This window comes from Daucus carota, chromosome 4 (genome assembly GCF_001625215.2).
Source record: "Daucus carota subsp. sativus chromosome 4, DH1 v3.0, whole genome shotgun sequence".
In the NCBI taxonomy this organism is placed as follows: Eukaryota; Viridiplantae; Streptophyta; class Magnoliopsida; order Apiales; family Apiaceae; genus Daucus; species Daucus carota.
In genome coordinates, this window is record NC_030384.2 from 79,198 (window position 1) to 105,608 (window position 26,411).

Below are 26,411 nucleotides of genomic sequence, written 5' to 3' on the forward strand. Positions count from 1 at the left end.
TATCCAGTCTAGAAAGAGAGAATGATTATATTTCTAGACTCTGTCGATCCAGAATACCTTGACAGGATCTATGATGGACCACATATGCCCACCAAGCTCTCTGTTGGGCTTGCAGATGAACCTCAGAAGATGGTTCCAAAAGACAAGAAAGATTATACCCCTGAGGACATCTTGTCAATTGGTAAAGACTCAAAGGTGAAACACCTTCTGCACAGTGCCCTTGATAATGCAATGTCTAATAGGGTGATTGGGTGCAAAACTGCTAAACAAATCTGGGATGCTCTGGAAACCAGATGTCAGGGAACTCAAGCCATCAAGAAGAACAGAAAAACCATCCTTACACAGGAGTATGAGCACTTTGACTCAAAATCTGGTGAGTCCTTGACAGATCTGTATGACAGATTTGTCAAACTGTTGAATGACTTATCTCTGGTGAACAAGGAATATGATCTTGAAGACTCAAACCTCAAATTCCTTCTGGCTCTTCCTGAAAAATGGGATTTGAAAGTCACTACAATAAGAGACAATCTTGATCTTGGAGAAATGTCTCTTGATGATGTTTTTGGAAGACTGAAGACTCATGAACTTGAGATGGAGCAGAGGAGCAAACGTCATGGAGGTAAATCAAAGTCTGTTGCTCTAAAAGTTCAAGAGGAAGCTGCTAAGAGCAAAGGAAAAGCTCATGTCACAAAGTCTGACATTGAGTCATCAAACTCTGATGACTCAAACTCTGATGTTCCCTCAGACTCTGAAGACAGTGATGATGAGATGATGCAGTTAGCAGCATTGATGGTGAAAAGCTTCAAGAAGTTGGCTTACAAAAAGTTCAACAAAGGCAGAAGTTTCTCAAGGAAAGACAGAAACTCTGACAGAGTTTATGATAAGAAGAACTTCAGGAAGAATGAGGGCAAGGAAGGAAAAGCTGGAAAAGCTGACAAGTATACATGTTTCAACTGTGGTGAAAAGGGTCACTTTGCATCTGAATGCAAGAAAGCCAAGAAAGAAAAAGAAAAAGCCTTTATCACCAAGAAAGGAAACTGGACAGATACATCTGATTCAGAGGAAGAAGTCAATTATGCTCTGATGGCAAACACTGACAACAACTCTGAATCTACTGCTAAGGTACCTCATTCTACTCTTGCCTTTGATACTGAAGATATAACTGAGTTAAGATTGTTCCTTAAAACTTTGCATATCAGCTTTAGAGATCAGACTTTAGAGAATGAAAGATTAAAATCTGAAACTCTAAGTGTAAAGAAAAGGAATGATTATCTAGAAAAAGAATTAGTTCAAATGTTAGAAGTTCAGAAAGAAAGAGATGATGCTGTCATTGTCAAAGATGAACTATTAAAGAGGTATGCATCTCTTCAATCAGAACTTGCTAAGGAAAGGGATATTATTAAGACATGGACTAATTCAGGCAGAACTACTCAGGATATCTTAGGTAGTGGAAACTGGAAGAAGGGACTAGGTTACACTGATAACCCAGAAGCCGAGTCATCAAAAACAGAGTTTGTTAAAACTCAAAAACCTAAGGTTAAACCTGTTAAATTTGTTGCTGAATCCTCTAAGTCTAAACAGAGTAGACCAGAATCAGAGATTAACAACAATTTAAAATCTGATAAGCCCAAACAGGTTAACATAGGACTGATGACTCAGAAACAGCTTAAGCATAAGCTTAAAGAGGTAAAGTCTGATAACAAAGACAAGGAGCCTAGGAAAAATAGAAATGGCAAGGTTGGAATAGACAAGAGTAATAACTACATGCCTATTCCAAATGCACCTAGGAAGACATGCCATAACTGTGGAAATACTAATCATCTTGCTAATTTTTGCAGGAAGAACAAGGACATTAACTCCTTACCTACAAAGTCTGGAGTTAGAAAAAGTAGTATTAGATATAAACCACAAGATCCATGTTTTCATTGTGGTAGTTTATGGCATTCTATTTATACTTGCAAAGAATATCATAGTTTGTATTATGACTATTATCAATTGAAACCTTCTTTGAAAAAGGTTAATAAAAACTCTGCAAGTACAAAATCTGTTTCTAGTACAAACTCTGTTCCAAAGTCTGTTAGCTCAAACTCTGATAATAATAATTCCGCTGCAAAAGCTAACAAACTTAATAAAGCCAAGGGATCCAAGCAAGTCTGGGTCCTTAAAACTAACAATTAGTGGTCTTTGTGATTGCAGGGCAACAGGAAGAATATCCTAGTCTTGGACAGTGGATGTTCAGGACACATGACTGGAAATAAGGCCCTGCTGTCAGAGTTTGTGGAGAAAGCTGGCCCAAGTGTTTCTTATGGAGATGGCAACATAGGAAGGACTCTGGGATATGGCAACATCAATCTTGGAAATGTCATCATCTCAAATGTAGCTCTTGTTCAAGGGCTAAAACACAATTTACTCTCTGTCAGTCAGATCTGTGACAGAGGATATCATGTTGATTTCTATGAAGAACACAGTGAGATATTAAGCAAGTCAACAGGCAAGGTGGCAGTGATTGCTCACAGACATGGAAACATTTATGAAATCAACTTGCCTACAAACTCTGAAGGAAAAGCAATTTGCTTATCTACAAGAATCTCTGCAGAAGAAAGTTGGAAGTGGCATAAGAAGCTCTCACATCTCAATTTCAACTCCATAAATGAGCTTATAAAGAAAAAGCTTGTGAGAGGACTCCCTGAATCACTACTCACTTCAGATGGTCTATGTGATTCATGTCAAAAGGCCAAGCAGAGAAAGACATCCTTCAAGAGTAAGACTGAATTCTCAATAAAGAAGCGATATCATCTTCTACATGTTGATCTACTTGGGTATATTTTCTTCATTCTAAAGATGAAACAGCTTTGCATCTGATGGATCATGTGAAGCAACTGGACCATGGATCTGAAGACAAAGTAAAGATCATTAGAAGTGATAATGGAACTGAGTTCAGAAATTCAACAATGGAAGAGTTCTGCAAAGAAAGAGGTGTAGTGCAACAATTTTCTGCACCTGGAACACCACAGCAAAATGGTGTAGTTGAAAGGAAAAACAGGACTCTAATAGAAGCTGCCAGAACTATGCTTGATGAGGCTAAATTACCTACTTATTTCTGGGCAGAAGCTGTTCAAACAGCTTGTTTCACTCAAAATGCAACACTGATTAATAAGCACGGCAAGACCCCATATGAGATGGTGAAGAAAAAGAAGCCAAATCTGAAGTACTTTCATGTATTTGGGTGCAAATTCTTTGTATTGAAGACTCATCCAGAACAGCTTACCAAGTTTGATTTAAAAGCTGATGAAGGCATTTTTGTAGGTTATCCTCTGACAACAAAGGCCTTCAGAGTCTATAATCTAAGAACCAAGGTGATCATGGAATCCATACATGTGTCATTTGATGACAAGAGAATTATGGGTTTAGCAGATATGGATGATCATGAAGAACTGCATTTTGAAAATGAAGAACTATTCTCTGATTCGACAAACTCTGATGAACAGTCAAACTATGACTGTGAGCAAAATACAGCAAACTCTGGTGAAAATTTGCAAGTTCATGATGCTGAAGCATATGTTGAGGGGGAGCATCAGAATGTTTCAGACTCTACCCAAGACTCAAACTCATCAGAGAATGCTGACTCAAACTCATCAGAGAATACTGATTCAAACTCTGATAGCACAAATTCAGGGGGAGCTACAGAGAATGATCAACAGAATCAAGAGAGCATGGATCAAGGGGGAGGATCCAATGATGAAAGTAGTCAACTTCCACATGCTAGGAAGTGGACAAAATCTCATACACCTGATTTAATAATTGGAAATCCAGAAGCAGGTGTGCAAACAAGGACAGCTACAGCAAATGAGTGTTTACATCATTGCTTTCTGTCACAAACAGAACCTAAAAAGGTGGAGGAAGCTCTTCAAGATGCTGACTGGATTCAAGCAATGCAAGAAGAGCTAAATGAGTTTGAGAGAAATAAAGTCTGGACCCTAGTACCAAGACCTAAAGATAGATCCATAGTTGGTACAAAATGGGTTTTCAGAAACAAAACTGATAGTGAAGGTGTCATTACAAGGAATAAAGCAAGACTTGTGGCAAAAGGGTATTCACAACAGGAAGGTATTGATTATGATGAGACATTTGCTCCAGTTGCAAGATTGGAGGCAATTAGAATCTTTCTGGCCTATGCTGCTCACAAGAAATTCAAGGTATTCCAGATGGATGTCAAAAGTGCTTTTCTTAATGGGAAACTGGATGAAGAGGTATATGTTGAACAACCTCCAGGCTTTGTGGATACAAAGCATCCAGACTATGTTTATAGATTGGACAAAGCACTTTATGGACTAAAGCAGGCTCCAAGGGCATGGTATGAAACTCTGGCTCAATTTCTTCTTGAAAGTGGATTTACTAGAGGTACCATAGATAAAACCCTGTTTTATTTGAATCATGGTAATGATCTGCTTTTAGTTCAAATCTATGTTGATGATATCATTTTTGGTTCCACTAATGCTAAACTCTGTCAAAGATTTGCCAAGCTCATGCAGTCTAGGTACCAAATGAGCATGATGGGGGAACTCAGTTATTTTCTGGGTTTACAAGTTAAACAGACTGAAGATGGGATTTTTATCAATCAAGCCAAGTATACCAGAAATCTCTTGAAGAAATTTGGTATGCAAGACAGTTCAGCTGCAACTACTCCTATGGCAACAGCAACCAAGCTAGAAAAAGATACTGGTGCATCAGTGGATATCACAAACTATAGAGGAATGATTGGATCTTTGCTTTATCTGACTGCAAGTAGACCAGACATAATGTATGCCACATGTCTATGTGCAAGATTTCAGGCAGATCCAAGAGAGTCTCATCTGATTGTAGTAAAGAGGATATTCAGATATCTCAAGGGAACCACATCATTGGGATCATGGTATCCTAGAGAATCAGATTTTAGTCTAATTGGATACTCTGATGCAGATTTTGCAGGTTGCAAAATTGACAGGAAAAGCACAAGTGGGAGTTGTCAATTTCTGGGTGGAAGACTTGTTTCTTGGTACAGCAAGAAGCAAAAGTCAATATCAACATCAACAGCAGAGTCAGAGTATATAGCTGCAGGCAGCTGCTGTGCTCAAATTCTTTGGATGAAGAATCAATTGTTGGACTATGGGTTATCCTTTTCTAAAATTCCTATTTATTGTGATAACCAAAGTGCTATTGCTATGACAGGAAACCTAGTTCAACATTCTCTGACAAAGCACATCAGTATAAGATATCATTTTATAAGGGAGCATGTGCTGGAAGGAACCATTGAACTTCACTTTGTTCCCACTGAACAGCAGCTAGCAGACATATTCACCAAACCACTATGTGAAGCAACCTTTACTAGGCTGGTGAATGAGCTAGGAATGATATCAGGAACTGAGTAAACATAATGGTCAGATCTTTCAAGCTTAAATTGTCAAATTACCATATGTATTGCTCACAAATTTGCTATGACATACTCTGATTGTTAAACTCTGATGACATTCTCTGATGATATACTTTGTTTGTTATACTCTGATTGTCATTCTCTGACGATATTCTCTGATGTTTGTAAACTCTGAATCTTGATAAATGATCTCATTTTATTTCTCTGAGACAAATAACCTGTGAAGATACTATGAAGCATGATCTGAATTAGTAATCATGAATCTCAGTTAAGTTCTTCAATCTTGATCTCAATTTTGTGCAACTGTATTACACAAGAAGCATGTTAATATCATTGAGACTCCATTACTTCACATATCTTAATTATAAGTGAGACTGATTAATTTGCATTTTCTCTCAGTAAATTAGACAGTGATTATAAACTCTGATGCTGTACACACCCCTGAAAATAAGCATGGTACTCCTTTGAGATCTTAGATGTCTATATGACAGTGACTGGGAAGACCCAAACATTTGCTGGTATTAAGTAATTGCTAAGATTTTATAATCTATGGTGACCAGTCACAATCTCTGATTACTGGAGAAATACTGTTGCAAAATTATATTTAAAGGTCGTGATTCACTTACACTGAAAAGCGTCCTGAAAAAAAAAAAAGGGGGTTAGTTTACTTTATATATTTCTTCATCAGAGTATGTCCCTTGTCTATGTCTTGAGAGTTTAAATAAATTTTTTTTTGTCTACCTTATAATTACGAAATTGTGAAATTCTATAATCTCTGATTTAATATGTCCGCACACACATATTTCACAAGCACATTATTGAGCTATGGATTTTATGACAAACTCTGATTTTTGATGAATTTTCTAAACATTATGTCTTATTCTGAGGTACTTAGAAATTTATTTTCTTTGTTTTTAATCTCAGAGTTTAAAATTCGAGGGATTTTATCTTGATTTTTTTTAATCTTGTATATCTCAGGAGTTTAAATATTCAGAGAATGTGAAGAGAGTGTTCCAAATGGCTGTATTGTTAGTGGGCTTACATGTAAAACATTTTAATAGGAGAACGTGTAATCAGCATTTATAACTGCACAAGTTTTACTGCGCTCATGATTACTATTTTCTTTTCTCCATGCCACTAACATTCATCTACCAGTTAAAATCTGACAGGTGTACAGCTGAACAAAAGCCCAAGCGTGTACAGCTAAACAAAATCTGAAGAGTTTATCACATCAGATTTTATTGCTTATTATTCACTTATACACTTCTTCTTTACACACACTCTCTCAACAAACTCTTAAGCTTTTCTCTCCGCAACTCAAATCTTCTCTTACACACTTTCTCAAACACCTTTCTTCCTTTACAAACTCTGTTCTAATGGCGACTTCAGCGTTTATTCATGCAGGTGTGGAATTTGTTCCCAACAACCACGCTGCCATTCTTAACACAGCAGATGCTCCAAGGGATTATCATCCAATCCAGCAATTCCAGGCACAGAGTGTCCTGCCTACTGCTCTTACTGCTCCTGCCAGACTCTCTGGAAGCCAAATCATCAATTTTTGGAGGACAGGGCAATATGATAATGGTGGTGCAGATGGATCACCATCTATTGTGTTCGCATATGAAGGGGAGGAGTATGCTGTTACTCCAGCCACAGTTCGTCAAGCATTCAACTTGCCAGAGAATGCAGCTTACATCACAAATGGAGATACCAATCTCAGGGGCATGATGAATGCTCTGGGCTACAGTGAATCGCTTGATAAACTGGGACAATTGAAGTGTCCAGGACTAAGAAGGGAATGGAGCTTCTTCTTTGACTGTATCACGAGGGCTTTCCAGAAGAAAAGCACCAACTGGGATGCTATACCCATGGATATGCTACAAATTGGGTATTCTCTGATCTACTCTACTAATTTTGATTTTGGTAGATTAGTTCTTAGAAATATTGGTGAAAGAATGCATGAAAATAGACAAGTCATATATTTCTCAAGATTCTGTCAATTATTGTTTAATGCCACTGTTGGTGAGGTGGATTTTGCTGCTGATGATGAGATCAAGCCCTTTAGGCTTCATAAAAGGGTGTTCAAGGACCTCATCTCAAAAGATGAGAAGTATCCAATCCAGAGGCCCCTCCTAATTCCAGCTCCAGTTAGAGCTAGGATGGATTTGCCCCCAGTCCAACAACAACAACCTCAACCTTCCAGAACTCCCACAGCAAGCAGATCTTCTGCATCAAAGTCAGCAAGGTCTACAAAGTCTGATGCAGCCCCTTCCACTGTGAAGACCAGAACCTCTGTTGCTACACAAGTTCTGAAGACAAAGTCTGATGTGCCAACAAACTCTGATACAGTTCCTCCTGTAAACTCTGATACAGTCTCTAAGACTTTAAACTCTGAAGCTGCTTCTCCACCAAAGCAGAAAAGAAGGAGACTTGTTGCAGCTTATGATTATGATGATCTGGAACCCTCTCATGCAACAAACTCTGAACCTTCTCAGGCTAGCCCTCAGTCAAGAAAAGTCAGATTTAAAGCAAGGGCTAACAAGCCTAAGAAGGCAAAGGTACCCATCACTGAGATAACTGATTTCACTCTTGAGGAAGAGCAAGCACCATCTACTACTATTCCTGATTTATCTCAAGCTCTGATGGTGCATCCTCTTCAAGCTGTTCCACTCTCTACTGCTACAGCATCTTCTACTTCATCTGAAGTAGATGAGGCAATAATTTGCAAGGAACCAGTTACAACTGAAGCTGGGACAACAGTGTCTGATCCTCATACTCCAATCTCTGATCATGGACCCTCCATTCCAATTCCTCAATCTCCATTGAAATTTCCTGAGGGTGCCATAATTCATGATACAGCTCCAGAAAATTACAAGTCAGATGCTGTAATTGAAGACTCTGACAAGGTAGTATTGGAAACATTGCAGTCTCTTGCCAAAGCTGATGAGGAGCCCAACAAATCAAAATCTGCAGATAAAGAGAATGTTGTTCCAGATCCTGTTAAAGATGCTGTTGATTCTGCATCTGATGATGATGAGGATGATGAAAGTGAAGATGATGAAAATGAGGATGAAGTCCCCTTGTCTCTTCAACAACAGAAATGGGAGTCTACCAGTCAATACAATGCCAGACTGCAAACTCTGAAGCCAAACTCTGAGTCTCTTCCCAGGGATCTTCAGGTTGATCCACCTCATGAAGTATGGGATAAACTCTGGCTGAGTCACCAGCATTCTCTGGAGCCAGCAAAAGCTGAAGAATTCTTATCTATGGCAGAGAATAACATTACAAACTCTGATGTCATGTCAAGCCTCAAAGCCACAGTTCTCTATCTGAAGACATTTCATACTGCTCATGCTCAGACATCTAAGTCAGTAGATGGTCTTAGAACAGAGGTAGCTAACTTTAAGGAAACTCAGAATATGGACAAGAAAAGGCATTTACTACCTCTGAAGGAAGACATGAAGAAGCTGGTGTCTGCAAATCAATCTCTGGAACAGAGGATGTCAAACATTGAGTCCACTCAAGAGACAATGTCTAAACAGCTTGAAGCCATCCAATCTTCACTTTCTCTGATAACCTCAGTACTGATTCCTGATGAGGATGATGTCAAAAAGGGGGAGAGAGTAGCACAAGTCAAATGCAAGTCTACTTCTCAAACTCTGAAAAGAAAGAAAAATGATGATGATGATGATGTGGATGACTTTACAAAGAACAAGAGATTTCAAGCTGCAACTGGTGGAAGAGTTTCAAACTCTGACAGTCAAAAACAGTCTAAGCAAAGCTCAAAGTCTGCTCCAGCTCCAACACACAATGTCACATCTGGATCAAAGCAAAGACCAGTGGCTGGATCAGATAAACCAACACTAGTACAGAAATTGCTTTTTGCAACGGTCCTTTTGTGTCGGTTATATGAAAAGCCGTCGCATAAAGCTATTTTTAGTGTCGGTTCAGTCAATACCCGACGCATAAAATGATTTTTTTTAGTTTAAAGCGTCGGTTTTCTAAAGAACCGACACCTAAAGTCTGTTTTTTGCGTCGCTCAACAATAAACCGACGCTTAAAAGTTGTTTTTTGCGTCGGTTTACTGAACACCGACGCTGTAGATTACATTTTTTGCGACGGTTCAAGAAACACCGATGCTGTAAGTCACTATTTTAGCGTCGCCCCAAAATTACCCGACGTAATAGCATGTTTTTATATAATATTTATTTATAAATCTAAATAACAGTTATGTATATCTGCTCCATCAGGTTTACTTGTCACTTTCGGTCAAAAATTCCACAAAAACCCCAGTTTGCTTACCACCAATCTCTCGATTCTCATCTCTGGGTCTGCTCCTTATCTCTCGATTTCCAATCTCTCATCAGGCTTCTCATCTCAATCTCCATCTAAATCTCTGTGTCTGCTCAATTGAATCTCTGTGTCTGCTCCTCATCTGAATCTCCATCTGAATCTCTCAATTGCTCTCTGGATCAGCTGCAATCTGAATCGATTCACTGGTTCTTTGGTCGATTGGGACATATCTCGGAGATTATTTGCTGGGTTCTTTGGTCTGATGCAAAACTAGGGTTCTTCATCAATTTTCTGGTATGTATTTGATTAGTTGCGTTGTACTTTTGTGATTTGTTTGAAGATTTGAGTTGTTAAGATGTGATTTGTGTTTTATTTGAAATATTTGTATGATTTGGTTATGAGGAAATTTAGGTGTTCCTGGGTAACAAGTATAAAACTCTGCAATTACAAGTATATAGCTCTGCAATAACAGTTTGCTTTATACAAAAACTCTGTAATTATGATTCTTCTCATATTTGTTTTAAACTCTACCATTTTATTGTTTGACTGGGTTGTTAAGATGTTGGCCTCTGCAATTGAATTTCAAGATTGTACCTGTTTTTAGTGATAAGAAGCTGGATTCTTTTGTTCAAGTTTGTCGCCTGATAATTGGAGTGGTTACATTATAATTGAAGTTGTGATTTGGGCTCGTAGTTGATAAAATAATATTAATTGTCTTGTTGCTGCAGTTGGTACTTTGTTAGGGGCCATGACTGGAGCTTTAATAGGCCAAGAAACGGAGAGTGGCTTTGTTTGTGGCGCTGCGGTGGGAGCCATTTCTGGTGCTTTTTTCTCCGTTGAAGTCTTCGAATCATCCCTTGTTTTTTGGCAATCGAACGAATCTGGCCTCGGCTGTCTTTTGTACTTGGTAAATACTTTGGATACCTTACTTCTTTGCATTAGCAATTTAGCCTTTAGGCTTTAGTTTGGTTAATATATAGCTCTTTTCCAGACTGTGAGAAAAGAATTCATGGATCATCGGCAGTTAATGGATATTAGTATTTCTTTCTGTTGGAATTTTCTCTTTTTCCTTAATTATAACAAGGGTCTATGCTTAATTGACCAATGTGTTGAGAATTTACAGATAGGTGTTCTTTCACTCAAGGGTTGTGCTTAATTGATCACTTTCTCATATCTTTTACAGATGGATGTCCTTGCAAGGCTTTTAAGTGGGAGACTTGTTCATGAGAGGATCGGTCCAGCTATGCTAAGTGTAGTGCAGAGCCAGGTAACATGCCATTATGTTAATTACTTGATCCACGGCTGTCTAAACCTCTGCTAGTTAACAGCATAAATATTAATGTTATCTTCTTTCTTTTTTAGATTTAAACTTTTCCTACCAAGTCCAGTTTTCGTCTCTATTGGTGTTTATTGATGTTATTGCATTAGATAAGTAAACTCCATAAATTCTTATGAAATTCAGTTGATATATGCAGGCTATTCATGTTTTATATACAGATGAACATACCATGAAACTCCCCTACTTCATTGTTATTGCTGGATTCACATGTCGGTGTATACATTGCTCATAGTAACGTAATATGAAAATTGTTAGATATAATTGATGATTGCTAATGTTCTTAAAGTTTGTTTAGAACAGGAATCATCAGAGTTTAATCTGGAAGCTGATCAGAGTTTAGTAAAGTCTGACAGAGTTTGATAAAGTCTGATCAGAGTTTACATAGTCAAGACTCGTCAGAGTTTACACGTGGAAAGAGCTCAGAAGCAGATATACTTCAAGGAAGGATAGAAGCGGAGGAGTGATTTGCTGACTATGGAAACTAAACAGAAAACTGGAGCAATCTTTGATTGATAGAATTTATAGCTGATTTATAGGATATCAAATCAAAGATTGATTTTGTAACTGTGTCTATATAAACACAGATTAGGGTTACTCTATAGGAGAAGAGTTATCGAGTACATTGTTAAGAACCCTAGCAGCTCTTAGTGATACAATATAAATCACTGAGAGAGTATTTGTAACCATTAAAGCTTTGTGAATATAAGAGTTTACTGCTTTCAATCTCTAATATTGTCTTACTGTGTTACAGATTGTGATCACTATATCATATTATATAGTGAGTTTATAGGACCTAACAAGTGGTATCAGAGCCAGCTCTGTTAAGATTACTACAGTGAGATCTTAATCACAATCATGTCTGAAAAATCACAAGCTTCATCCTTTAGAGTTCCAATCCTTAAGGCATCTGAATATCCAGTCTGGAAAGAAAGAATGATAATATTCTTAGACTCTGTTGATCCAGAATACCTTGACAGGATCTTTGATGGACCACATATGCCCACCAAGCTCTCTGTTGGAATTGCAGATGAACCTCAGAAGATGGTTCCAAAAGAAAAGAAAGATTACACCCCTGAGGACATCTTGTCAATTGGTAAAGACTCTAAGGTGAAACACCTTCTGCACAGTGCCCTTGATAATGCAATGTCTAATAGGGTGATTGGGTGCAAAACTGCTAAACAAATCTGGGATGCTCTAGAAACCAGATGTCAGGGAACTCAGGCCATAAAGAAAAACAGAAAAACAATCCTTACACAGGAGTATGAGCACTTTGACTCAAAATCTGGTGAGTCCTTGACAGATCTGTATGACAGATTTGTCAAACTGTTGAATGACTTATCTCTGGTAAACAAGGAATATGATCTTGAAGACTCAAACCTCAAATTCCTTCTGGCTCTTCCTGAAAAATGGGATTTGAAAGTTACTACAATAAGAGACAATCTTGATCTTGGAGAAATGTCTCTTGATGATGTTTATGGAAGACTGAAGACTCATGAACTTGAAATGGAGCAAAGGAGCAAACGTCATGGAGGAAAATCAAAGTCTGTTGCTCTGAAAGTTCAAGAGGAAGCTGCTAAGAGCAAAGGAAAAGCTCATGTCACAAAGTCTGACATTGAGTCATCAAACTCTGATGACTCAAACTCTGATGTTCCCTCAGACTCTGAAGAAAGTGATGATGAGATGATGCAGTTAGCAGCATTGATGGTGAAAAGCTTCAAGAAGTTGGCCTACAAAAAGTTCAACAAAGGCAAAAGTTTTTCAAGGAAAGAGAGAAACTCTGACAGAGTTTATGACAAGAAGAACTTCAAGAAGAATGAGGGCAAAGAAGGGAAAGCTGGAAAAGCTGACAAGTATACCTGTTTTAACTGTGGTGAAAAGGGACACTTTGCATCTGAATGCAAGAAAGCCAAGAAGGAAAAAGAAAAAGCCTTTATCACCAAGAAAGGAAACTGGACAGATACATCTGATTCAGAAGAAGAAGTCAATTATGCTCTGATGGCAAACACTGACAACAACTCTGAATCTCCTGCTAAGGTACCTCATTCTACTCTTGCCTTTGATACTGAAGATATAACTGAGTTAAGATTGTTTCTTAAAACTTTGCATATCAGCTTTAGAGATCAGACTTTAGAAAATGAAAGATTAAAATCTGAAACTCTGAGTGTAAAGAAAAGGAATGATTTTCTAGAAAAAGAATTAGTTCAGATGTTGGAAGTTCAGAAAGAAAGAGATGATGCTGTCATTGTCAAAGATGAATTATTAAAGAGGTATGCATCTCTTCAATCAGAACTTGCTAAGGAAAGGGAGATCATAAAGACATGGACTAATTCAGGCAAAACTACTCAAGATATCTTAGGTAGTGGAAACTGGAAGAAAGGACTAGGTTACACTGATAACTCTGAAGCTGAGTCATCAAAAACAGAGTTTGTTAAAACTCAAAAACCTAAGGTTAAACCTGTTAAATTTGTTGCTGAATCCTCTAAGTCTAAACAGAGTAGACCAAAATCAGAGATTAACAACAATTTAAAATCTGATAAGCCCAAACAGGTTAACATAGGACTGATGACTCAGAAACAGCTTAAACATAAGCTTAAAGAGGTAAAGTCTGATGACAAAAACAGGGAGCCTAGGAAAAATAGAAATGGCAAGATTGGAATAGACAAGAGTAATAACTACATGCCTATTCCAAATGCACCTAGGAAGACATGCCATAACTGTGGGAATACTAATCATCTTGCTAATTTTTGCAGGAAGAACAAGGACATTAACTCCTTACCTACAAAGTCTGGAGTTAGAAAAAGTAGTATTAGATATAAACCACAAGATCCATGTTTTCATTGTGGTAGTTTATGGCATTCTATTTATACTTGCAAAGAATATCATAGTTTGTATTATGATTATTATCAATTGAAACCTTCTTTAAAGGTTAATAAAAATTCTGCAAGTACAAACTCTGTTTCTAGTACAAACTCTGTTACAAAGTCTGTTAGCTCAAACTCTGATAATAATAATAATTCCGCTGCAAAAGCTAACAAACTTAATAAGGCCAAGGGATCCAAGCAAGTCTGGGTCCTTAAAACTAACAATTAGTGGTCTTTGTGATTGCAGGGCAACAGGAAGAATATTCTAGTCTTGGACAGTGGATGTTCAGGACACATGACTGGAAATAAGGCCCTGCTGTCAGAGTTTGTGGAGAAGGCTGGCCCAAGTGTTTCTTATGGAGATGGCAACATAGGAAGGACTCTGGGATATGGCAATATCAATCTTAGAAATGTCATCATATCAAATGTAGCTCTTGTTCAAGGGCTAAAACACAATTTACTCTCTGTCAGTCAAATCTGTGACAGAGGATATCATGTTGATTTCTATGAAGAACACAGTGAGATAGTAAGCAAGTCAACAGGCAAAGTGGCAGTGATTGCTCACAGACATGGGAATATTTATGAAATTCACTTGCCTACAAACTCTGAAGGAAAAGCAATCTGCTTGTCTACAAGAACCTCTGCAGAAGAAAGTTGGAAGTGGCACAAGAAGCTCTCACACCTGAATTTCAACTCCATAAATGAGCTTATAAAGAAAAAGCTTGTGAGAGGACTCCCTGAATCACTACTTACATCTGATGGATTATGTGATTCATGTCAAAAAGCCAAGCAAAGAAAGACATCTTTCAAGAGTAAGACTGAATTCTCAATAAAGAAACCATATCATCTTCTACATGTTGATCTATTTGGACCAGTAAATGTACCATCCATTGCAAGGAAGAAATATGCTCTTGTCATTGTTGATGAGTATACCAGATACACTTGGGTATATTTTCTTCACTCTAAAGATGAAACAGCCTTGCATTTGATGGATCATGTGAAGCAACTGGATCATGGATCTGAAGACAAAGTGAAGATCATTAGAAGTGATAATGGAACTGAGTTCAGAAATTCAACAATGGAAGAGTTCTGCAAAGAAAGAGGTGTAGTGCAACAATTTTCTGCACCTGGTACACCACAGCAAAATGGTGTAGTTGAAAGGAAAAACAGGACTCTTATAGAAGCTGCCAGAACTATGGTTGATGAGGCTAAATTGCCTACTTATTTCTGGGCAGAAGCTGTTCAAACAGCCTGTTTCACTCAAAATGCAACCTTGATTAATAAGCATGGCAAGACCCCATATGAGATGGTGAAGAAAAAGAAGCCAAATCTGAAGTATTTTCATATATTTGGGTGCAAATGCATTGTATTGAAGACTCATCCAGAACAGCTTACCAAGTTTGATTTAAAAGCTGATGAAGGTATTTTTGTAGGTTATCCTCTGATAACAAAGGCCTTCAGAGTCTATAATCTGAGAACCAAGGTGATCATGGAATCCATACATGTGTCATTTGATGACAAAAGAATTATGGGCTTAGCAGATATGGTTGATCATGAAGAACTGCATTTTGAAAATGAAGAAATATTCTCTGATTCAACAAACTCTGATGAACAGTCAAACTCTGACTGTGACCAAAATACAGCAAACTCTGGTGAAACTTTACAAGTTCATAATGATGAAGCAATTGCTGAGGGGGAGCATCAGAATGTTCCAGACTCTACCCAAGACTCATCAGAGAATGCTGACTCAAACTCATCAGAGAATACTGATTCAAACTCTGATAGCACAAACTTAGGGGGAGCTACAGAGAATAATCAACAGAATCAGGAGAGCATGGATCAAGGGGGAGGATCCAATGATGAAAATGGTCAACTTCCACATGCTAGGAAGTGGACAAAATCTCACACACCTGATTTAATAATTGGCAATCCAGAAGCAGGTGTGCAAACAAGGACAGCTACAGCAAATGAGTGTTTACATCATTGTTTTCTGTCACAAACAGAACCTAAAAAGGTGGAGGAAGCTCTTCAAGATGCTGACTGGATACAAGCAATGCAAGAAGAGCTAAATGAGTTTGAGAGAAACAAAGTATGGACCCTAGTACCAAGACCTAAAGATAGATCCATAGTTGGTGCAAAATGGGTGTTCAGAAACAAAACTGACAGTGAGGGTGTCATTACAAGGAATAAAGCAAGGCTTGTGGCAAAAGGGTATTCACAACAGGAAGGTATTGATTATGATGAAACATTTGCTCCAGTTGCAAGATTGGAGGCAATCAGAATCTTTCTGGCCTATGCTGCTCACAAGAAATTCAAAGTATTTCAGATGGATGTCAAGAGTGCTTTTCTAAATGGAAAACTGGATGAAGAGGTATATGTTGAACAACCTCCAGGATTTGTGGATCCAAAACATCCAGACTATGTCTACAGGTTGGACAAAGCACTTTATGGACTAAAGCAGGCTCCAAGGGCATGGTATGAAACTCTGGCTCAATTTCTTTTTGAAAGTGGATTTACTAGAGGTACCATAGATAAAACCCTGTTTTATTTGAATCATGGTAATGATCTGCTTTTAGTTCAAATCTATGTTGATGACATTATTTTTGGCTCCACTAATGCTAAACTCTGTCAAAGATTTGCCAAGCTCATGCAGTCTAGGTACCAAATGAGCATGATGGGGGAACTCAGCTATTTTCTAGGTTTACAAGTTAAACAGACTGAAGATGGGATTTTTATAAATCAAGCCAAGTATACCAGAAATCTTTTGAAGAAATTCGGTATGCAAGACAGTTCAGCTGCAACTACTCCTATGGCAACAGCAACAAAACTAGACAAAGACACTGGTGCATCAGTGGATATCACAAACTATAGAGGAATGATTGGATCTTTGCTTTATCTGACTGCAAGTAGACCAGACATTATGTATGCCACATGTCTATGTGCAAGATTTCTGGCAGATCCAAGAGAGCCTCATCTGATTGCAGTAAAGAGGATATTCAGATATCTCAAGGGTACCACATCATTGGGATTATGGTATCCTAGAGAATCAGATTTTAGTCTAATTGGATACTCTGATGCAGATTTTGCAGGTTGCAAAATTGACAGGAAAAGCACAAGTGGGAGTTGTCAATTTCTGGGTGGAAGACTTGTCTCTTGGTACAGCAAGAAACAAAAGTCAATCTCAACATCAACAGCAGAATCAGAGTATATAGCTGCAGGCAGCTGCTGTGCTCAAATTCTTTGGATGAAGAATCAACTGTTGGACTATGGGTTATCCTTTTCTAAAATTCCTATTTATTGTGATAACCAAAGTGCTATTGCTATGACAGGAAACCCAGTTCGACATTCTCTGACAAAGCACATCAGCATAAGATACCATTTTATAAGGGAGCATGTGGAGGAAGGAACCATTGAACTTCACTTTGTTCCTACTAAACAGCAGCTAGCAGACATATTCACCAAACCACTCAGTGAAGCAACCTTTACTAGGCTGGTGAATGAGCTAGGAATGATATCAGGAACTGAGTAAACATACTGGTCAGATCTTTCAAATTTCAATTGTCAAATTACCATATGTATTGCTCACAAATTTGCCTTGACATACTCTGATTGTTAAAATCTGATGACATTCTCTGATGATATACTCTGTGTGCTATAATGATATTCTCTGATCGTCATTCTCTGACGATATTCTCTGATGTTTGTAAACTCTGAATCTTGATTAATAATCTCATTTCTATTTCTCTGAGAAAACAAACCTGTGAAGATACTATGAAGCATGATATGAATTAGTAATCATGAATCTCAGTTCAGTTCCTTAATCTTGATCTCAATTTTGTGCTACTACTTTACACAATATGCATGTTGATATCATTGAGACTCTATTACTTCACATATCTTAATTATAAGTGAGACTGACTAATTTGCATTTTCTCTCAGAAAATTAGACAGTGATTATAAACTCTGATGTTATATAAATACCCCTGCAAATAAGCATAGTACTCCTTTGAGATCTTAGATGTCTATATGACAGTGACTGGAAAGACCCAAACACTTACTGGTATTAAGTAATTGCCAAGATTTTTATAATCTATGGTGACCAGTCACAATCTCTGATTACTGGAGAAATACTGTTGCAAAATAATGTTTAAAGGTCGTGATTCATTTACACTGAAAAGCGTCCTTGAAAGAAAAAAAAAAAAAAAAAAAGGGGTTAGTTTACTTTATATATTTCTCCATCAGAGTATGCCTATTGTCTATGTCTTGAGAGTTTAAATAAATTATTCTTGTCTACCTTATAATTACGAAATTGTGAAACTCTTAAGTCTCTGATCTCATATGTTCAATCACACACATTATTTCACAAGCACATTATTGAGCTATGGATTTTATAACAAACTCTGATTTTTTTGATGAATTTTCTAAAAATCATGTCTTTATTCTGAGGTATTTAGAATTTATTCTATTTAATGTAAATCTCAGAGTTTAAAATTTGAGGAATTTGATCTTGATTTTCTAAACTCTTATACATTTCAGGAGTTCAAATATTCAGAGAATATGAAAGGAGTATTTCAAACGGGTGTATTGTTAGTGGGTTTACTTGAAAAACATTTTAATAGGAGAACGTGTAATCAGCATTTATAACTGCACTGTTTTACTGCGCTCATAATGATTACTTTCTTTTCTCCATGCCACTAACTCTCATCCACCAGTTAAAATCTGACAGGTGTCCAAGAGAACAAAAGAGCCATGCGTGTACAGCTACACAAAATCTGAAGAGTTTATCACATCAGATCTTATTGCTCATTATTCACTTATACACTCAATCCTTACACACACTCTCTTCACAAACTCTTACTCTCTTCTCTCCGAAATTCACATTTTCTCCTACGCAATTTCTCAAACACATTTCTATACTCACAATCTCTGATATAATGGCAACTACTACATTTACCCATGCAGGTGTGGACTTTGTCCCCAACAACTACGCAGCCATTCTTGACACTACTGGCGCCCCAAGAGATTATCATCCTTTCCAGCGCTTTTTGGCACAGAGTGCTCTAGCCACAGCCCTTACAGCTCCTGCCAGACTCTCTGGAAGTCAGATTATAAATTTTTGGAGGACGGGTCATTATGATAATGGTGGTACAAATGGATCTCCATCCATTGTATTCTCTTATGAAGGGGAGGAGTATGCTGTCACTCCAGCCACAGTCCGTCAAGCTCTTAACCTACCTGAACATTCAAATTACATCACAAATGGCGATGCAAATCTAAGAGTCATGATGACTGACTTAGGCTACTATGATTCTCTGGACAAATTGGGACAATTGAAGCGTCTTGGACTCAGGAAGGAGTGGAGTTTCTTCTTCGATTGCATAACCAGAGCCTTCCAGAAGAAATCTACCAACTGGGATGCAATACCCATGGACATGCTACAAATTGGGTATTCTCTGATCTATTCTACTAATTTCGATTATGGTAGATTAGTCATTAGAAATATTGGTGAAAGAATGCATGAAAATCGTAAAGTTGTCTATTTCTCTCGCTTTTGCCAATTATTGTTCAATGCATCTGTTGGAGAGGTAGCATTTGATGATGAGATCAGACCTTTTAAGTTGCATAAAAGGGCTTTCAAAGATCTCATCTCTAAAGATGAAAAGAGGCCAGTTCTCAGGCCGTTACAAGTTCCAGCTCAAATTAGAGATAGACTGAACATGCTTCCAGCAAATCAACAATCTCCAGTCTCTTCTCAAGCAGCCAGGACACCTGCATCCAAGTCCAAAAGGGCTGCAAAGTCTGATGCAGCCCCCTCTACTGCCAAAAGAACAAGAACCTCTGTTGCTACACATGTTCTGAAACCAAACTCTGATGTGCCGACAAACACTGATGAGCAGACAAACACTGATGAGCCAGTAAACTCTGAGGCTCATTTAAACTCTGAGGCTCATTTAAACTCTGAGCCTCAAGTAAACTCAGAGACTCCTGTCCACACTGAAGCTGCTTCTCCTCCAAAGCAGAAAAGAAGGAGACTTGTTGCAGCATATGAATATGATGATTTGGAACCTACTCCTGCAACAACCTCTGAACTTGTTCAAACCAGTCCTCAAACAAAGCCAGCCAGGTTCAAAAGAAGGGCTCACAAGCCTGCAAGGGCAAAGGTACCCATCACAGAGATAACAGATTTCACTCTTGAGGAAGAGCAAGCACCATCCACCACTCTACCAGAACCTTCTCAAGCTCTGATGGTACTTCCTCTTCAGGCTGTTCCAATCTCTGATGGTGCTACAACATCTACTACATCCTCTGAAGTAGATGAAGAAATAAAGTGTGATGAGCCAGTTACAACTGAAGCTGGAGCAAAAATGTCTGATCCTCAAACTCCATTATCTGATCATGGCCCCTCCACTCATATTCCTCATTCTCCAATGAAAATTCCAGAGGATGCCATTGTTCATGATACAGCTCCAGAAAACTACAGGTCTGATGTAGTTGATGAATCTGACAAAGTAGCTATGGAAGCTCTACAGTCTCTTGCTCAGACTGGTGAAGAGCCTAGCAAATCACAGTCTGAAGCTCAAGAAAAATCTGCTCAAGATACTGTTGAGAAAGTTGCTGATCCTGCATCTGATAATGATGAGGATGATGAAAGCTCAGATGATGACAATGATGACAATGATAATGAAGGTCCTCAGTCACATCTACAACAAAAATGGGAGTCTACTAGCCAGTACAATGCCAGGCTACAAAATCTGAACACAGACTCTGAGCCACTTCCCAGGGATCTTCAGGTTGATCCACCAAATGAAGTCTGGGATACACTCTGGTTGAGCCACCAACATTCTCTGGAGCCAGCAAAAGCTGAAGATTTTCTATCTATGGTAGAGAATAAAATTTCAAACTCTGATGTTATGTCAAGCCTCAAAGGCACAATTCTCTATCTGAAGACATTTCATCCTGCTCATGCCCAGACATCAAAATCAATAGATGGTCTAAGAACAGAGGTGGCAAATATCAAGGCGACAAATGACATGGAAAAGAAAAGGACCATCTTACCTCTGAAAGAAAATGTACAGAAGCTGGTGACTGCCAATGAATCTCTGGACAAAAGGATGACAATGATTGAATCAACTCAAGAGAAGATGTCCAAGCAGCTTGAAGCCATCCAATCTTCACTTTCTCTGATCACATCAATACTGATTCCTGATGAGGATGATGTCAAAAAGGGGGAGAGAGTAGCTCAAGTCAAATGCAAGACTACTACTCAAACTCTGAAGAGAAAGAAGAAGGATGATGATGATGATGTTGATGATTTCACAAAGCACAAGAGATTTCAATCAGGGACTGGTGGAAGAGTTTCAAACTCTGACAGTCAGAAACAATCTAAGCAAAGCACAAAGTCTGCTCCAACACATAATTTCACATTTGGATCTAAGCAAAGACCAGTGACTGGATCAGACAAACCCATGACTGATGAAGAGCTTGCTAGATTGATTTTTGAACAAGAAAATCCAGAAGCCAATTTGGATTTGGAGTTGATTGCTGCAGAAGAAGAAGAACTAAAGAAAGAACATGCTGAAGCAATAAAGTCAGGAAAAATCCAGAAACCTGCAAAATCAACAGCCAAACCAAAAGAAAAAGGGATATTGATTAAGGAACCTACTGTTGCTGATCAGAGTTTACCAGTCAAAAAGGTATACTCTGAAGATGAATATACTTCCAAGGGCAAAAGCAAAGTAGATGAACATCTGGAGAAAGGCTGGGATAAGAAGAAGTCTACAACCTCTGACAAGGATCAAGTTGTAAAGGAAAAGAAGACAGAAGCTGCAATCTCCGACAAAGCTCATGTTGCAGAACCTCAAAAAGGAAGATTAACCTCTGACATAGCTCAAGTTAATAAGGATGCAAAGAAAGACACAACCTCTGACAAAGCTCAAGCTGTGTTCAAACCAACAACTACTCCATTAGCTGGATTTGCAAAGCCTAGTCTGATGACTGAGATAAGCTTTGAAAAGGGACCAATTCAACCAATCTCTCATCGTAAAGCAGGAAGAGATAAAGGAGGGCTGGGATCCAAATATGAAAAATTTGATCAGAGTATAGGATCAAGACCAGATGACCCCTCATCTCTATGTGCTCCCAAGACTGGAGCTTTACAAGAAAGAATGGACAAATTAGATTCAGTTCAGTTGGTGAAGAACGACAGAGGAGATAATATTCTTATCTACTTCATGTCTGATGGAACAGTGTTTAGAGTACTTGAAGCAGATCTCTATGCTAAACACTGGGAGGAATTGAGATATGTATCACACATATTTCAAGTGAAAAACAAGTCATGTCAACACATCTCCAACCTGCTTAAAGATCAAATCAAAAGAAAGATGGGTATTACAGGAAACAAAAATGCTGGACCTTTTATTCCAAAATACTTCAACAGTCAAGGACAGCTGGTTGAGATGAAGAAAAATTCAGCCAAAATAGAGACATTAGCTGGAGTCAGTGCTCTGAGTTTCAATGAAGAATCTGACAAAGGCCACATTATGCTGAATAAGGGCTTAATGAAGAAGAACAAGATCTATGATCTCAGAGCTGCAATTTATCAAACTGGAGTTTCAAATCCAGAACTAAGAGATGTAAAGAGACAGATGGTAGCAGCTCTTGAAGAAGCAGAAAAAGAACTCCTCAGAGGATACTTAAAGACTGCTCATGGTGTCTATGAAGTTAGGGAGTAAAGTTTCTGTAAGTCTTAAAAGTTTTCTGTTATATAGTTAAACTCTGTTGCATTTGACTTAACTGTTTTGACATCATCAATTATCTGTTAACTTGCACATAATATATTTATGCACAAGTTGGGGGAGATTGTTAGATATAATTGATGATTGCTAATGTTCTTAAAGTTTGTTTAGAACAGGAATCATCAGAGTTTAATCTGGAAGCTGATCAGAGTTTAGTAAAGTCTGACAGAGTTTGATAAAGTCTGATCAGAGTTTACATAGTCAAGACTCGTCAGAGTTTACACGTGGAAAGAGCTCAGAAGCAGATATACTTCAAGGAAGGATAGAAGCGGAGGAGTGATTTGCTGACTATGGAAACTAAACAGAAAACTGGAGCAATCTTTGATTGATAGAATTTATAGCTGATTTATAGGATATCAAATCAAAGATTGATTTTGTAACTGTGTCTATATAAACACAGATTAGGGTTACTCTATAGGAGAAGAGTTATCGAGTACATTGTTAAGAACCCTAGCAGCTCTTAGTGATACAATATAAATCACTGAGAGAGTATTTGTAACCATTAAAGCTTTGTGAATATAAGAGTTTACTGCTTTCAATCTCTAATATTGTCTTACTGTGTTACAGATTGTGATCACTATATCATATTATATAGTGAGTTTATAGGACCTAACAAAAATTAACAAGGATTACAGGAGGAAGAGCAAAATTTCAGTTTAGTAGCTGGTCTTATATCAGTGCAGTTTCTTAGTTTTGTGAACATGAGTTTCACAAATTATTAAACGGGTTCTGGTTAGTTGCAATGACTTCCTTTACTAAATAATTGTGATTTTAAGTTTCTACTTCAGTATCAAGGCTTTATTAGCCATTCTTTAGTAATTATTAGATTACTGTAAGCATAAGACATGCAAATCTTGAGTCTGTACAGCATAAGTTTCTTAGTTTGTGATCATTTAAAGAAGCAAAATCAGATTAACGAGGTATTTCAAATGGCATGGTGGCCAAAATGGAAGCACGTGAAATTCTCTGTGTTTCATTCCTTTCTCGTGTTTTTCATTTGGTCCTATTTTCTTTTCTTAATGAATGCTTCTATATAAACAGGACTGCTAGCTCTGAATACCAAAAGTTGAAGATCTTTTTTCTTCGAATACACACTAGATTGCTAGCTGTAAGTAGAGTAAAATGTCTCTCAATTCAATGTTCTGGCAACATCTGCTTCTACCATTCCTGAGCTTACTTGCAGGTCAGTAGATTTTATGTTTAATCATGTTATTATGTTTGAATTTGTCTACATTTTATATCAAGTTTCTTTCTCTTTTCTAGCAGCCAGATTCATTTACTCTTCATGCTTGGACTAAAATACCCAAAATAAGTACTCGTGCTCGAGTGTTGAAGCTGTATAGACAAGCACTAAAGATTACATAAAGAGCACCATGTGACAGTAAAGGTGAAGTTTTATTATTTATAGTTATGTGTTTTTGCTTGTATCTAGAAAAGGTAAGTAAAATAGGAAAGGAATTTGCCTCACATTTAAAGCACTAGCTTTAGCTAGTTACCTAACTTTTTTTATAGCTTCAAGAACATAGATTTGGAATTATAAATTTTAGTTATTAACGATTATTGTTAAGTACCTGTTATTTGTAGTTAGGAAAATATTACTCCCTCCGTCCATTTTTATCTGTCCATTTTGGAAAAAAAAACACATACCAAGGAATAATTGATTGTATAAACTTTTTCATTAAATACCTCTAATTAATATTTTGAAAATGGTGGAATACCCCTACTTTATATCTTGAAAACATGAATTCAACCAAGTTTTAAATAAGTCAAGCCTTGAAAATTGAAATTATGGAGATATATTTGAAAAACTATCATTAAATTAGTTTTGAAAGTATAAATGGACAGATAAATAGGGACAAATTTTTACTTCCAAAGTGGACAGATAAATAGGGACGGAGGGAGTAGTTTACATTGTACTACTTTAATGCTGCATGCGGTTATCAGTTCCCTATATATAAGTGGTTATCAGTTCATTATATTAAATGTTCTTGTTTTGCAATTATCGTCCTAATTTTTTAATTTAATAATAGGTTACTGACTTACTGTGCTAGTGTTATCTTAAATGATCACATTTTTGGTGTTAAATGTCAATATTGGTTTTGATAAAGTTTATTTTAATATTTGGACAGTACAGATTGTCTGTACCAGTAAAGAGCTTTGTGTACCAATAGTGAAAGGAGTCTAATATCATTATAGGGAAAACTGGCAGCTGAGATATTGATGCAGAATTGGGATATTGCACTGGAAGACTTTAACAGGCTGAAAGAAATTATTGATTCAGAGGTTATTAATTTCGCTGTCCATTGACTCATGCTTCTGCGGTTAAAAAAGCTGCTCGTATTTTAACAAACATTCCGAAAACTACAGTTAACAGTTTCCATCAATTTTGTATTATGATTTTTTTTCCTATGATGTTTCGATGTTGTAGAAACTTGTTGCAGAAATTGTTATTACAATCTTAAGAAAAATTAATTTAATTACAGTATTTTTATTTTATTTATTGTATGTGATATGTTCCTGCACTGGACAATTACAGCACAACAGGTGATATTTTAATATATTTTTTTTCAAAAAAAATTGACTTTAGGTGTCGGTTGTTTGTAGAGGCGACACCTATAACCTAACTTTAGGCGTCGGTCATTTTCAAAAGACGACACTTATGACTGACTTTAAGCGTCGGTCCTTTAATTGACCGTCGCTGATGAACGACTTTAGGTGTCGGTTCTTTAATTGACCGACGCTGTTGAACAACTTTAGGTGTCGGTTCTTTAATTGCCCGACGCCTTAACTCAACTTTTAGTGACGTTGTTTAACCGACACTTAAAGTATATACCTTTAGTGTCGCCTGCATATACTACGCCACTTGACCGACGCTAAAAGTATGTTTTGACCGACGCTATAGGCACTTTTTGTACTAGTGCAATGACTGATGAAGAATATGCTAGACTGATATTTGAACAAGAAAATCCAGAAGCTAATTTGGATTTGGAGTTGATTGCTGCAGAGGAAGCAGAGCTAAAGAAAGAATATGAGCAAGCTATAACCTCAGGCAAAATCCAGAAACCTGCAAAATCAACTGCCAGACCAAAGGAAAAAGGAATAATGATCAAGGAAACTACTATTGCTGATCAGAGTTTACCAATCAAAAGGGTATACTCTGAAGATGAATATACAAGCAAAGGCAAAAGCATAGTAGATGATAACCTTGAGAAAGGCTGAATTCAGAAGAAGCCTACAACCTCTGACAAAGATCAAGTTGTAAAAGGAAAGAAATCAGAAGCTGCAATCTCTGACAAAGCTCATATTGCAGAATCACAAGAAGAAAAATTAACCTCTGACACAGCTCAAGTTAATGAGGAAGCAAAGAAAGACACAACCTCTGACAAGGCTCAAGCTGTGTTTAAACCAACAACAACCCCATTGCCAGGATTTGCAAAGCCAAGTCTGATGACTGAGATAAATTTCGACAAAGGCTCAATTCAACCAATCTCTCATCGAAAAGCAGGAAGAGATAAAGGAGGATTAGGATCTAAATATGAAAAATTTGATCAGAGTATAGGATCAATGTCAACAGACCCCTCATCTCTCTGTGCACCCAAGACTGGAGCATTGCAAGAAAGAATGGACAAACTTGATTCAGTCCAACTGGTAAAGAATGACAGAGGTGATAACATTCTTATCTACTTTATGTCTAATGGAACAGTGTTTAGAGT

General features: G+C 37.5%; 1 protein-coding gene across 6 annotated transcripts; it reads left to right on the top strand.

The window, feature by feature from the left end:
* Positions 1-9,652: 9,652 nt before the first annotated feature.
* On the top strand, positions 9,653-25,180 carry LOC135151971 (NEP1-interacting protein-like 1). 6 transcript variants are annotated; one of them, XM_064091242.1, is made up of 8 exons: positions 9,653-9,997; positions 10,432-10,610; positions 10,887-10,970; positions 11,179-11,286; positions 23,314-23,430; positions 23,740-23,881; positions 23,965-24,085; positions 24,833-25,180. In XM_064091242.1, exons 2-4 carry the CDS (start codon positions 10,452-10,454, stop codon positions 11,272-11,274), a joined length of 339 nt encoding a protein of 112 aa, XP_063947312.1. In that variant the 5' UTR covers positions 9,653-9,997; positions 10,432-10,451; the 3' UTR covers positions 11,275-11,286; positions 23,314-23,430; positions 23,740-23,881; positions 23,965-24,085; positions 24,833-25,180. The 6 variants fall into 6 exon arrangements, with proteins under 6 accessions (XP_063947312.1, XP_063947314.1, XP_063947311.1 ...); XM_064091244.1 differs by having other exon boundaries at positions 23,314-23,881; positions 23,962-24,085; positions 24,828-25,180; XM_064091241.1 differs by having other exon boundaries at positions 23,314-23,881; positions 23,962-24,085.
* Positions 25,181-26,411: the final 1,231 nt, after the last annotated feature.